General features: G+C 35.9%; 1 protein-coding gene across 1 annotated transcript in view; it reads right to left on the reverse strand.

The window, feature by feature from the left end:
• Positions 1-2594: 2594 nt before the first annotated feature.
• Positions 2595-15308, reverse strand: part of Shc4 (SHC adaptor protein 4) — a 140887-nt gene continuing 128173 nt past the window's right edge. Inside the window, exon 12 of the mRNA XM_046460733.2 lies at positions 2595-5561. Coding sequence (XP_046316689.2) covers positions 5406-5561 — 156 coding nt within the window. The 3' untranslated portion in view covers positions 2595-5405. The remainder of the gene's footprint in view (positions 5562-15308) is intronic.

Below are 15308 nucleotides of genomic sequence, written 5' to 3' on the forward strand. Positions count from 1 at the left end.
CAAGGATTTCTTACTGTTTTTTTTTTTCAGAGTCTCTCTTTCTTGAAGTAATCTTTTGCTACCTGTATTTGCTCTCTTATCTCATTGTTGGAGTGATCAATTTTTTCCTATATTTGCTCATTTAGGTCATTCTTTAATTCACAGATCATTTTAATTATGAACCTTCTGAACTCCTTCTCTGACATTTCATCAGCTTCGCTGTTGGGTTGAAATGGGTTCTGTTATTATAGTGTCCTGGTTTGTTTGGGGCACTTTCCTCCCTTGTTTTTTTCATGTTGTCTGTGTGTCTTCCTTTCTTGCAGTGTGGATCTGAGATATTACAGTTTCTTCCCTATATTCTTGTAGTACCCATGCAGATTGTCTGTACCTCACCTTGATGTTGGGCTTCCAGACCCTGCTGGTGTCCCAAAATGAATGCTACTACATCCTGGATCTGGGTCCTGCACAGGCCAGGGTGGGTGGTGCTGGGTCACCTAGCTGACCTCCCAGTCTGCTGGTTGGAGGGGTTGTTCTTCACCAGAGGCTAGGTTCTGGTAGGTGTCTGCTCTGCCTGGAGAGGGGTTGACTGGGCCTGCTGTGAGCCTGGGACCTACACAGGCTGGTGTGGGCGGATCTAGGCTGCTGGGCTTGACCTCCGAGGTAGTGCGCCAGAGGCTAGGCTCTGGAAGGTGTCTGCCCAACTGGGGGAGAGGTGGACCAGGCCTGCTGTGAGCCTGGGACTCGCACAGGGCAGTGCGGATGGATCTGGGCGATTTTTCTTCTTGGGATTGTTAATGTGGTAGCTCATAGTCATCACTTTTCAAACACTGAACTAGCCTTGCATCCCTGGAATGAATCTCACTATATGATTATTCTTATATATTGAAATACTATGTGCTAACATTAAAGGATTTTTGCATCTATATTCACAAGGATATTGATATTTTTCTTTTTTTCACTTAGTCTGGTTTTAATGTCAGAGTAATATTTGCTTCAAAAAATGATGTTAACTCTTCTTTAAATGATTGAGTTTGTTCTTTTGAGAGAAATTGGTCTGTTTCTTCTTAGTTATCAAATTTACGTGTGAGAATTGTGTGTAGCACTCCCTTATTTGGCCCTCCTTTGTAGGGTCTGTAGGCAAAACTCTCTTGCATTCCCACATTAATAAGGTTATTTGACCCATTAGTAAGACAATAAAATTACCTAAACTGGAGCAAGGAGAAGCAAGCTTATCAATGAAGGAAAAGCCCTATATATAAGTTCAATGTTCTCTTTAATGTTCAAGAAGTGAATGCATAGCACTGATGTTAACTATTCTTTAAATGATTGAGTTCTCTATTAAAATAATCTAAAATTTCTTTTGGGGATAGTCTTATGGTTTTCTAGAAGAACAGAAACCAACAGAGGGTGGGGGGAGTGTGTGTGTGTGTGTGTGTGTGTGTGTGTGTACCCACACAAATGATTACAAAAGGGGATCTACATGATCAAAAATTGGATAGTTCCACATCTGCATACTGGAGACCCAGAGGAACTAATAGCTGCTCAGTCCAAGAAGCTGGAGCCTCTGATTAAGAGGGAACAATCATGTAGCCCCAACTGGAGATTGAAAGCCTAGAAGCTCCCTGGAGGATTGCTGGTGAGAGTTCATGTTGGAAGAGTAAAGGAGCTGGAGTCCAATGTTCCTGGGCCATGGCAGCAGCAATAGATGCACCCACTCAATAAAAATTGAGCTTGTACCCACACTTATTTCCTTTTTCCACTTTTTGTTCCATGTGGTAACCCAGAGTATTGAACAGTGATACCAACAAACAAGGAGGGTATCCTCTTTATTTTTCTATCCCAGTGCCATGCTATGCCTACATGACTCTGGAAACATCTTCATAGACACACCCGAAATCTCTTAACTATAGGTATTTCCTAAGGATATCTCAATTCAATCAAGTTGATATTTGAGTACCATCACAGGTTGGTTTTTAATCATGAATTCAATTTTTCTTAATAGTTATATTGCTATTCAAACATCAATTTCCTCTTGGGTGAATTGTGATAGCTTGTACTTTTGAAAGAAATCGGTCTGTTTCTTCTTAGTTATCAAATTTACATGTGAAAATTGTGTGTAGCATTCCCTTATTGCTCTTTCTTTGTAAGGTCCATAGGCAAAACTCTCTTTTATTCCCGCACTAATAAGATTATTTGACCCATTAGTAAGACAATAAAATTACCTAAAACTGGAGCAAGGAGGAGCAAGCATATAAATAAAGGAAAAATCCCATCTTATATATAAGAATCTCAAAAAGATAAAAGTACCAATTCATTTCTAATACTAATATGTGTGTATTTAAATATTTTCCATAGATATAGAATGGTATGTTTCACATATGTGTTCAACATAGTAAGAAATTATCTCATGTTGTAATCTATGTAGATCTATAATTCCAATCATAAAAAGTAGCAGAGTCAGATACATTGTTTTTCCTTATATAATTACAAGTAATAAAATGGCAAAATTAGCAGAGGGGTTTTCAAGAAACAGGGAAGTCAAGGATCAAAAGTATATATGTTAAGACTTAAATGTATGTGAAGTTGTTCTTAAGCAAAATAACCAACACTCAAAATACAGCTTATTCAGTTTTTATTAATAGTAAAAAGCTGACATTTTGCCGTGATTCATATATAGTTACCCAAATATTTATACATATTTCTGTGCAAATTAGCTTTGCCTTAATGACAAATTGAAACTTTCTCTGATGTTTTGAGAAGTTTGACTATTTCCCAAGTCTTCTTCGCTGGATATGCTCCATTTACCCTTTCAGATTTTCTCTCTACTCTTTTGCATCCTCCTCTGTGCCTGAGGAGGCTAACTTTCAAGTCCTTCAGGAGGACTACATCAAGTCTTGTTCTGTCTTCAATTTACTTAGACCAGGGGAGGATCTTATCTGGAATTCAGAGAGGGGGGAAAATAGGTTAAAAATGCCCCTCACCTTCTCTCTGTTGAGATATCAGGGCTGGTTGCATTCCTCCAGGATAGACCATAGCTCACAAAGGCAGCCCTTGCACACAATTCTCTGGATTCTGTAACTGCTTCCTCTCTTTTCCTTTCCACTGGGCCCCAGAGCACTGAATTTTCCCTTGTGGTTTCCCTGTATTCTGCCCACATCTCAAATTACCCAATCTGAGCCATCTGCTTTGTAGCAGGACCCTGATACATCCTACAAATGGTAAAATTTTCCAATTCCCAAACACCAGGCATATATTGTCAGTTGTCACAAAGCAATAGTCATTTATTTTTTTAAAAAATCATTTACAGATATTTATAATAGGTTTTCACTATAAAATGGATGAAGAACGTGAGATTAAAATAGCATGCAGACATTTATTGTGTTTCTTTTACTATGCCTGTGGTATTTATAAATACAGTATTGCTTGCCTAATTGCTATGCCATTATAGTCAAATACTGCTTACCCACATGTACTGCTCACACGATTACTGCTATCTGTGTTCATTTGTATCAGGAACTTCTTGCTTCCCAGTCAACATTCTACTCAGAAGATTGAGTCCAACCACAGCCCTGCCCTGTCTCTGATAAAGGTGGTTAGATTACCCATAAATTTCAGTTATCTGTAGCCATACTGATGCCCTTTATAAGGAAAAGTGATCAAGAACTAAGATGTACAGAAAATTAATGAAAGATACATTATTTCCTAGTTGTAGAAAAAGAAATGAACCTACCTAAGAAATCAATGGCAACAGAAATAAAATCATAAGTCTTTCCATAACAATACTAGAGTTCATTATGTTTGGTTTCTGATGATTTCTATTTTAAAAAGTCTCCCATATTGAAAATTTACCAAATGTATCACAGTCACAAATATTAGGTTATATCTACTTAGCCAAAATGAAACAGAGTTAAGGCAATTATTGAGATAATTCAGGATTAAACACACACACTGCCATATCTATATATGCAAAGGCAAGTAAAGAATTGCAGTACATTTTTGCTAATGAAAGCAAACTAAATCCATTTGTACTACGTTGCCTATATTATTCTAAACTTTCACTGTCTTACACTAAAAGGCATGGGGTCTGAACTATGTGAATGTTAATCTCAGTTAGCCATTTATCCTGAATATAGACACAGACTAAAGGGAAAAAAACTCTGAATTTTTAACCTTGACCATACAGACTGTTTATCAATATTGACCTTTAACAAAGGAAAGACTTGCCTTTTATAGACTCATACTATGGTAGGACTAGACTCTCCTATTCAAATTCCCTCATTTTATAAACAAGAAAATTGGAATTCAGATGAGTTTAGCAACTTACTCAAGGTCACAGCCTAATACTTATCCCTATATAATGCTTAATTACATTATCAGTTTACCAGTTGATCTACTATTTCATTCAATGTTTTTACCCTTCTGCATTTTGTCTAACCATATCTAGAAAAGGTGCTAGGACATATGTAGGTACAAAACTATGATTCAGTGGCAGTAAGTCAAAAGATAATTTCCCTATATTTTCAAATTCTGTAGTTTCAAAAAGAAGGGAACCAATTTGAATATTGAATATGAAGAACAGTAGTTCTGGTTACCATCTTTTAAATCACATTTTATTTTTTTGGCAAGGAGGGTGAGAGAATAATGATAAAATAAAAAAAATGACTGAAAGATTTGGCCTCTTAAGTTTGTGGCATAATGTATAAAAACAGTCCAAATAGCAAAGATTGAGAAATATTAGGCCAAAGAATTTAGATCCTTTACAACCTTTTAAACAGCAAGTGGGACAGACCAATGAAAAAGACTAACAGTTTCAGGGGCTTTTGATTTGACTCCATTGGCATAGACACAGTTTGAATTCAATGCCATATTTATTTTAACATTGCCATGAAAGATGCTACTAAGCAGAAAAATGGAATAAAGTCAGTAACTATCAAGCAAATTGCTTCTTTTTTTTAGCAAGAAAAAACATTTTTGGCAAATGGTTCTGTAGTTATAGAACATGAAAACACCCAGAACTATCAGTCCATATGAAATGGACTATCTGCCCCATATGAAAACTTCCCCAAATTATCAAGTTAAAAGGCACATACACTATCCCAGCAGTTCAAGTTGTCTTTAGCATGTGATATTTTAATTGTGCTTTTAGCTTGTTGTCAATGCAATATGACCTTAAAAAGTGACATCCGTGCATATGTATAATTTCTTTATAAATGAAGCAATCCTCTTCCTCTTCTCTGATTTTCATTTTCTGAAGATATATTGTTAGTTTTTTGTTTTATAAAAGACTTTGTCCATGATGTTCTTGGAAATATGCACTTCACAGTTTGTGCTTTTTTTTTTTTTTAGGAACAAAGTTTGAATTTTTAATGTGGACTAACAAAAAATGGAGTTTCTTGAAATACCATTGTGATGATGTTTCAGTGTTGTCATTTCTTGGAATTCGAAAGTCCCGGATTACTATCTTTCCTCACTGGTTGTTTAAGGCTTACTTCACTTCCAGAAGAGATGATTGGCAAACTATTATCCATATGGTATCTGATAAGGTGGCCGACATTATCAAACACATGATCCTTGGTCCTCACCTTAAAGAGCAAGTATAAATATATTTAGGTTAAATAAGAGTACTTCTTCTGAAAGATATAGATAGTTGGGGTGGGGAAAGGAAAGCAAATAAATTGTGTAGTTTCAGTAAGAAGGGAACCAATTTGAATTTTGAATATGAAGAACAGTACTTCTGATTACCATCTTTTAAATCATCTTTTATTTTTTTGGTAGAGAGGGTGAGAGAATAATGACAATAATGTGTGTTTTTCAGACCTATCCCTAAAGTAGTAATTTTGCTGAAGAAAGTATAAAAATCACTTTTCAACTCTATTTTCCCTAATAAATAACTTTCTCATGCCTCATTACCTTTTTACAGAAACCATACTACAGTGAAGAAATGGTAAGCACTTGTCACTCAATTCAAATTTGCAACCAGTCTCTTTGTGTTGTTATTATTTCATATACTCTATCCTGTTGCCAATACTATAAATATTTAACTGATTTATATTCAAGAGTAAATCCCAGGATTACATTTATCTTCCATTAAGCTGTGTGTTTTCATATTACCTTGTCTCTACAGGAAGAGAAGTCTGACCTCTCCTTGGAGGCTGAACACAAATTCTGTCTCCTCCAAGAAACCTCCTCAGACCTTTTTTAATAGGCAATCATGTCTCCTTCCAGCAGACTTCATAAAGTAGCTGATTCATAAATATTTTCTGCACAGAACTTACTGTCTGCATGCCAAAGGAACTCTATTTTCCTATGCCAGGCCTTCCTCTGTGGAATTTCCTTCCTAGTATTATTGCATCCTCAATCTATGCAAGGACAGAAGACATACAATACTATTCATCATTGCTATTAGCTTGGCAGTTTAGCATACATCTGCTCCTGTTCAGAAGGTAGATGAAGAATCATCCAGGGGAGGATGGTGTATAATCAGGGAGTACCTTGTTATGTAATTCTACTAGTTTTCCTACAAGGGATTCTTTTGAGTTCTGCCAAGGTATTGGGTTTTGGCATATTAAATATACATATACTTATTAATGGACAGAATTCAAATAATAGGAACTATAAATTAGATAATGGTATTATAGTCATATTAAATTTCCTATTTTGATTATTATTTTACAATAGCTACAAAAGAGAATATCCCTAGTTTTAATACATACACTTTCAAGGATTTGGAGGAAAAGGGCACAATGACTTCAACTAACTCTCAAATGGCTCCAAACCTTGTAGAAGTTTTTAATCTCTTCCATCTCATCCCCACCTCACACCAATTCAGCTAACCAATCCTTCCATGCTATGTTCTTTTGTGTGTGTGTGTGTGTGTGTGTTTTTATACATGTACTTTGGATAGTAATGTCCATCACATTCCACCATCATTTCTAACCCCATACCCCTTCCCTTCCCCTCCCATCCTTCTGCCCTATCTAGAGTTCGTCTGTTTCTCCCATGCTCCCCCCCCCCACCCCACTAAGAATCGGCTTCCTTATACCAGAGAAAACATTCGGCATTTGGTTTTTTGGGATTGGCTAACTTCACTTAGCATTATCTTCTCTAACTCCATCCATTTACCTGCAAATGCCATGATTTTATTCTCTTTTATTGCTGAATAATATTCCATTGTGCATATATGCCACTTTTTTTTTTATCCATTCATCTATTGAAGGGCATCTAGGTTGGTTCCACAGTTTAGCTATTGTGAATTGTACTGCTATAAACATTGATTGGCTGTGTCCCTGCAGAATGCTGTTTTTTAGTCCTTTGAGCATAGACCAAGGAGAGGGATAGCTGGGTCAAATTGTGGTTCCATTCCCAATTTTCCAAGAAATCTCCATACTGCTTTCCATATTGGCTACACCATTTTACAGCCCCACCAGTAGTGTTAATTCAAAATCATTCTGCTTCCCCTCTGTATTTTTCCTGCTTCCATTCTTGGTTCAGCCTTTCACTGCTTCTTACCTAGAAGCTCCTAATTACTTTTCTCTTTCCCTGGTCTTACCCTTCTCTATAATGGATCCAACATATAAATATCAAATTAATCCTCCTAGTATGGAGATTGTAAAGGTCCCATTCTCTGGCCAAAAACACCAGATGTTATAGTTTGCTGGGGATTAGGTTAGGGAGCATTTTTAAGTAGGAGAGTTCTAGGTATTTTGAACTGAAAATGGGAAGAGTTTATATAAAACTCTGGTTTTGTGGCTTATTTGGAAAAATCAAATCTTGCCCTACTAGGCAGCAACTGTTTGGAATTGAATGGTGACTGGGTGTTTTATAGTTCAGCAGACCCACTGCACCCTATGCTCACTCCATCATCTTCCCACTTTTACTCACTTATAGTATTGGTTGGACCCTGAAGACATTTACAGTTACAATCCCACCCACGTAGGCTTTTTAAGAAATTGTGATAAAAAAGAAACACATGAGATCTACTCTCTCAAGAGATTCAAATATATAGTACACTTTAAAATGTATTGTTAACTAGAAGCACACTGTTGTACAGCAGGTCTCTAGAACTTTCTCTAGGATGACTTGAGATTGTATACCCATAAAACAGCAGCTTCTCATTTCTCCCTCTCCCCAGGGACTGGCAAACACCATTTTATTTTCTGTTTCTGAGTCTGACTACTTTAGATATGTCATAAAAGTGGAATAGTATACTATTTGTTTTTCTGGAACTGGTTTATTTTACTTAGCATAATGCTCTCAAGATCCTTGAGAATATGGTAACATGACAGGATTCCTTCTTTTATGGCTGAATAGTATTCTACTGTAGGTATTTCATATTTTCTTTATTCATTCATTTGTTAATGAACCCTTCTTTTGTTTCCACCTCTTGGCTATTGTAAATAATGCTGTAATTAACATGAGAATGCAGGTAACACTTCAAGACCTTAATTTCAATTCTTTTGGATAACTACCGAGAAGTAAACTCATTATAAGGTAGTTATATTTTTTATTTTTGAGGAACCTTCAAACTGTTTTCCATAGCAGCTATATAGTTTAACATTCCTGCCAATAGTATACAGGGCTTCAATTTTGCCACATCTGTGCAAGCAGCTGTTATTTTCTCTCTCTCTGTTTTAGTATTGGACATCTTAACAGGTCTAAGGTGATATCTTACTGTGGTTTTGATTTGCTTTTCCCTGGTGATTAGCAATGTTAAGCAACTTTTCGTATGCCCACTGGTCATTTGCTTATCTTCTCTGGAGACATGTCTATTCAAGTCTTTTGTCCTTTTTTTCATCATGTTGTCTTTTTATATTTTTTTGTTTTTCTTGTTGAGTTGAAGGATTGCCTTATATATTTTAAATATCAATCTCTTACCAGACATATGCTTTGCAAATAGTTTATTTCATCCTAAAGGTTGCCTTTTTATTCTGTTGTTTCCTTTGCTATTCAAAAGCATTTTAGTTTAATAGAGTCCCACTTCTGTTCTTTCTTTCTCTTTCTCTCTCTTTTTCTTTCTTTCTTTCTGCCTGTGCTTTGGGAATCTTACCTAAGAAATCACTGCCAACACCAATGTTAAGAAGCTTTTCCTCTATGTTCTCCTAGAAATTTTTTCATTTAAAATTCTACATTTAAGTCCTATTTTTTTTAAAAAAATTTTTAGTTGTATATGGACATAATACCTTTATCTTATTTATTTATTTTTATGTCATGCTGAGAATCAAACCCAGTTCTTCACAATTCGAGAATCAAACCCAGTTCTTCACAGTTCTACCACAGAGCCACAACCCCAGCCCCCATTTAATCCTATTTTGAGTTGATTTTTGTCTATCCATCCTTCCTTCCTTTCTACCTTCCTTCCCTCCCTCACTCCTTCATTCCTTCCTTCCTCTCTTTTTTCTCTCTCCCCCTCCTTCTCTCTCTCTTTCTTTCTTTCCATGTGAATATTCAATTTTCCCAGCCTCATTTGTTGAAGACACTATCCTTCTCCCATGATGTAGTTTTGGCACCCTTGTTGAAGGTCATTTGACCATATAAATGGGCTCAATCCTGAACTCTCTTTATCAATCTATTAATCTAGGTGTTAGAACCATATTATTTTGATTAATACAGCTTTGTAATATGTTTTGAAATCAGGCATATAAGGCCTCCAGCATTGTCTTTCTCAAGACTGTTCTGGCTACTCAGGGTTCTCTGTGGTTCCATATAAATTTTAGGAGTATTTTTCCTGTGTCTATTTGAAAAAGTCATTGGGATTTCATTGAATCTAAAAAAAAAACTAGTCCTGAGCTTTTCTTTATTGGGAGATTTTTGATTACTGATTCAATCTCCTTACCAGTTGTAGGTATATTCAGATTTTTTATTTCCTCATGATCCAGTTTTGGTAGGTTTAGATTTTTAGGAATTTATCCATTTCCTATTCTTTTAATTATGTAGTATCCTCATTTCTTATTTTACTTGTCTTATTTTTCTTAGTTATCTTGGCTAAAGATTTCTCAATTTTCTTTATGTTTTCAAAAAACAATTCTTAGTGTCACTGATTTTTCTCTATTGCTTTCTATTGTTTTTTTCATTTGTTTATGCTCTGCTCTGGTTTGTCTATAGTCTGAGTGACTCTCAAAGGTTCATTATGACTAAAGGTTTGGTCCTCACAGAGGCATTACTAGGAAGTGCTGTGGAACCTTTGTAAGGTAAAGACTAAGGATAGTTCCTTAAGTCATTAGAAGTGTGCCCGCAGAAAGTAGTTCTTGTAGAACGCCTTGGCAGTTCTCAAGAGGATTATAATGAGAGCCTGAGTTGGCTCCCAGCCTCCTCTCTATTCCTGGTTCAAAATGTAATAACTTACTTCTCCTGCACATGCAGCCACCATTGCATCTGTGTTATGAAGTGATGTGACCCAGGGATGACCATCGAACCTACACTGTGCCTTTTGGATTTTCAGTCTCCAAACTATGAACTAAACAAAACTTTTTCTTTATAAAATCAGCTGCCTTAGGTATTCCCTTGGATTAATACAAAGCTAACCAATACATACTCTAATCTTAGTTCTTTCTTTCTTTTTACAAAAATTGAGCTTAGTTTGTCTTACTTTTCTAATTCTTTGGGGTTGAAATTTAGATCATTTGAGATCTTTCTTCTTTTCAATGTAGGCATTTGTCACTATAAACTTCCCTCTCTGTAAGGATTTTGCTGCATTCTGTGAGTTTAATACAGTATTTTTCATTTTCATTTGTCAAGATATTTTCTAATTTCCTTTAAATTTTTTATTTAACCCACTGCTTGCTCAAGAGTATGTTGTTTAATTTCTACATATTTGTAAAAATAACTGTTTTCCTTTTACAATTTCTAGTCTCTTCCATTGATATTTGGTATTATTTCAATCTTTAATTTCTTAAAAACTTGTTTTGTGTCCTAGCATGTGACCTATCCTGGTGAATTTACTATGTATATACTTAAGTAAAATGTGTATTCTGCTGCTGTATACATCTATTAGATCCATTTAGTCTATAGTGTCTTCAAGTTCTGTTCTTCATTGGTCTTCTTTCTGATATTCTTTTCATTATTGAAAAGTAGGTAATGAAATCCCCTAATAACACTGTGCTGCTTTCTATTTCTCCCTTCAGTTCTGCCAGTGTTTGCTTCACATATTTGTACTCTGCTCTTGGATTTATATACACTTATAATTAACAATCTAATGAATTATCAGTTCAAAATAAACTATTATGACTATAAATTGTTTATGTAAGCTCCATTGTAACTACAAATAAAATCCCTATAGAAAATACACAAAGAAAATGAAAGGAATCAAAGATGTTACCTCAAAAAAATAAAAGAAAGAAAGACAGAGATACACAAAGCAAGACAGAAAGAGGGGAAAAGTGGCACAAAAATATAGATAATGTCCTTCTTTGACACTTTTAGCAGTTTTTGACAAATCTATTTATGTCTGATATAAACTCAGCCACTCCTGCTCTCTTTTGATTATCATTTGCATGGTAAATCTTTTTCTATCCTTTTAATCTCAGCTACATATGTCTTTAAATCTATAGTGAGCCACATGCAGTGGCACACACCTATAATCCCAGTGACAGGAGGATGGAGAGTTCAAAGCCAGCCTCAGCAAAATTGAGGCACTAGGCAACTCAGTGAGACCCTGTCTCTAAATAAAATACAAAACAGGCTTGGGGAGGGCTGGGGTTGTGGCTCAGCAGTAGAGTGTAGCCCTAGCATGGACTAGGCCCTGGGTTCAATCCTCAGCACCACAGAAAAATAAATAAAATAAAGGTATCATGTCCAACTACAACTAAAATATAAATATTAAAAATAAATAGGCCTGGGGATGCAGCTCAGTGGTCAAATGTCCCTGGGTTCAATCCCTAGTACCTCCCCCCAACACACACCAAAAAAAAAAAAATCTAAAGTGAGCCACTTGTGGATAACATATCTTTGCAACTTTTTAAAAAAATCTATTCAGCCACTTAGTCTTTTGATTGTGAACTTTAATTTATTTACATTTAAAGTAGTTATTAATAGGAAAAAACTCTCCATTTTATTAACTGTTTTCTGTCTTTTTTGTCCTACCTTTTGCTGTCTTGCTTTATATTTCACTGATTTTTTTGTGTGGTGACATGTTTTGACTTCTTTGTCTTTTTTTTTTGTACCAGGGATTGAACCCAGGGCACTTAACCACTAATGCACATCCCCAGCCCATTTTTTATTTTGATACAGGGTCTCACTAAGTTGCTTAGTGCCTCACTAAGTTGCTGAGGCTGACTTTGAACTTGTGATCCTCCTGCTTCAGCCTCCTGAGCGACTGGAATTACAGGCATGTACCAATAGCTGTCAATTTCTTTAGTGTATCTTCTTTATGTATGTTATTTGTAGTTACCATAGGGCTTACAAAAAACATCTTAAATGATAATAATCTATTTTAAGCTATTAGTAGCAACTTCAACAGCATATAAATACTGTACATTTTAAATTCTATACATGCATACTGTTATTGCTTTCACAAATTACATCTTTTCATACCATATATCCATTAATATATTTTTATAGTTATTGTTTATAGTTTTGTCTTATTTTCTATACCAGAATTAAAAGCTATTTATACACCACCATTACAGTGTAACAGTATTCTTTGTCTATAATATTTACCTTTACCAGTGACCTTTAAATTTTCATGTTGCTTGGTTCATCATAAACAATTCCATTTAGCATTTCTTGTAAGGGATGGATAGTGATAATGAACACCTTCAGATTTTGGTTATCTCATCTGTCATTTTTTTTGCCAGATGTAGTAGTTTTGAATGGTAAAATTTTTTTCTTTCAGGATATTGAATATGCCAAATCCACTCATTGTTTTGTGGAAAATATGAGCAATCCATTGATAATCTTAAGTGAGTTCTTTTGTACATGATGAACATTTCTCCTGCTGCTTTTGAACTCTCTGTTTTGATGATTTGGTTATACTATGTCTTGGTGTATACTTCTTTGAATTTCTCATAGTTGAAGTCTTTTGAGCTTATTGAGTCCGATGTCTATTTTCTTCCCCAAGTTTGGGACACTTTCAGTCATTATTTTTTTAAATAAGCTTTCTATTCCCTTTCTGTGTTTGACTTTTTGGATTCCTTTCCATCTGATGGTGTCCTATAGTCCTTTATGCATCTTTATCTTTTTTTTTTCTTTTTGTACCTGGGTCTGGACAATATTAAATGACTTACCTTCAAGATCACTTATTCACTAATTCTTACTTCTGTTTGAGGAAACTTGTTGTTTTTAGTTCAGTTATATTCTTTAGCTACAAAAATTCTATTTGATTCCTTTTTATATTTTGTTTCTCTTTGCTGGCTTTTCATTTTGTTCACGGTTTGTGTTCCTAAGCTCATACAGCATCTTTTATGATGGTTACTTTGAATTCAGGTACCTCTTTTACTTTGTCAGGTAATTCAGATAACTCTATTTCCCTTTTTAAATTAATTAATTAATTGTGGGTGTTTGGGTGTGTGGATGTGTGAGTGTGCATGCTGGGGATTGAATCCAGAGCCTTGCACATGCTAGGCATGCACTCCACCACTAAGCTACGTCCCCAGCTTCAAATAATCAGCAAGGTTTGTTGTTACAGCATTGAGGACCAAATCTAAGGCTTCACACATGCTAGGCAAGCATACTTTTATTTCTTTAGGATCAGCTTCTGCAGATGTACCTTGTTCCTTTGTTAGGACAATGTTTCCCTGCCTCTTCTTGTGTCTCATAACTTTGTGTTGGGATTCACACACATGAAAAACAGCTACGTCTATCAATCCTTACAGACTATCTTCACATATGGGAATATACTCACCAATCAGACCAGCTAGAGATTCTGGGTGCCTCTAAAACCTTTTATGGAGGGGAGATGAAACTTCTCTGGGCCTGTGTACTCAATTTCTCAATTACAGAGGCCAAGTTTTTAGAAGCTTGAACTCTCTTCCTCTTTCTGGTATCTTTTTATGGCACTGCAAACTCCTTTGTTGTATAGCAGCAAGTCTCTCACTATTGTTCTCAGTAGCCAATGGACTTCCAAGCTATCCTGACTTCCCATCAGCAACCCAAGTCAGGCAAGAGAGATACCAGGCCATTAGGAGCCCCTCCAAAGAGTCAGAATGCTGGATGTAAATTTTGTTCTACCCCTTCCTAAAGGAGAAGTCTCATGTTGTACACTGTCTCCTGGTTGTGCAAAGAATACCTGCAGCAAGCTACTTTGTGCTCTTTGTTCTCATCAGCTCTGATGCATCCCATTATGCCAAGTCCATAGGTGCTCCATATGAGCAAGACAGAAACCAGTCCCTCAGGCAGTCCTCTGAAAAGTTGGAGCAATGGATGGGATGCACGCTTCCCATCCCATGCATTCTCTTTCACCCTTGAAGGGAGAAGTCATGATCCAGAGCATTCTCTCCTGATACCAAGCTATGCTGGCTTGAGAGAACTGCCATAGGTAAAGTGGAATTGCTCTTTTTAGCAATTTCAACTTGATAATTCCCAGTTTTATGCTCACCTTGACAACTTTAACTTATTAACTGGATTCCAAGATTCTCATAAAAGTATTTTGGTCCATACAGAATTTTCAAATCAGTGTTTCTGTTGGAGAATGAGGACTGGGACTACTGCTGTTATTGTGGTTGATGTCACCTCTTCATGCATCATTCCCTTCTTATAAAACTGCTAATTCCTCCCCAATGTCTAGAAAATTAGGCATTTCCACCCTATACATCGTCTCCAAAGAACGTTTCCAGATGTCTACAGGTTACTCTCTGCTCCACCCATACATCTTCTATTGGCTTAATACCATTCTATTACTCCATCTGTTCCTATCACTCCTTCACTGTATTCCAAATGCCCTTTTTAAATTCTTCACTCTTTCATAGTTTACCTAACATGTCAGATCCTATAAGAAGTTTTCCCAGTTTGTCTCAACCACAATGATCTCTCTGTACTGAGAAACATTATAATGTTTTGGTTGAACCATCCTTATCTCATTTGGCTTTATGTTATGATTATTTAAACACTATTTTATGAAATTATAAGCCTCCTGAGAGCAAGAACTACTTATGTGACACTGAACAAGAGTCAATAGGAGCACAGCTGAATCCTTGTGCTTTCATGTAGTAGCTGTTCATTGGATTGAATGAGAAGGACAGAGAGAGATTATCCTTAACTTAATGTTCCAGCCTGGCCTCCCACTCTAATTCTTCCACTAGTCTCTACTTAGCACCTCTTGCTCCAGATGGAAGGTTCAAAAAAAAGTAAATGCTTAAACATAAACACTATTCAATCTCAAGTTTTGGATATCATTC

Source organism: Marmota monax, unplaced genomic scaffold (genome assembly GCF_021218885.2).
Source record: "Marmota monax isolate L192 unplaced genomic scaffold, Marmota_monax_Labrador192_F-V1.1 WCK01_AAM20220418_F8-fsc00001, whole genome shotgun sequence".
Classification (NCBI taxonomy): domain Eukaryota; kingdom Metazoa; phylum Chordata; class Mammalia; order Rodentia; family Sciuridae; genus Marmota; species Marmota monax.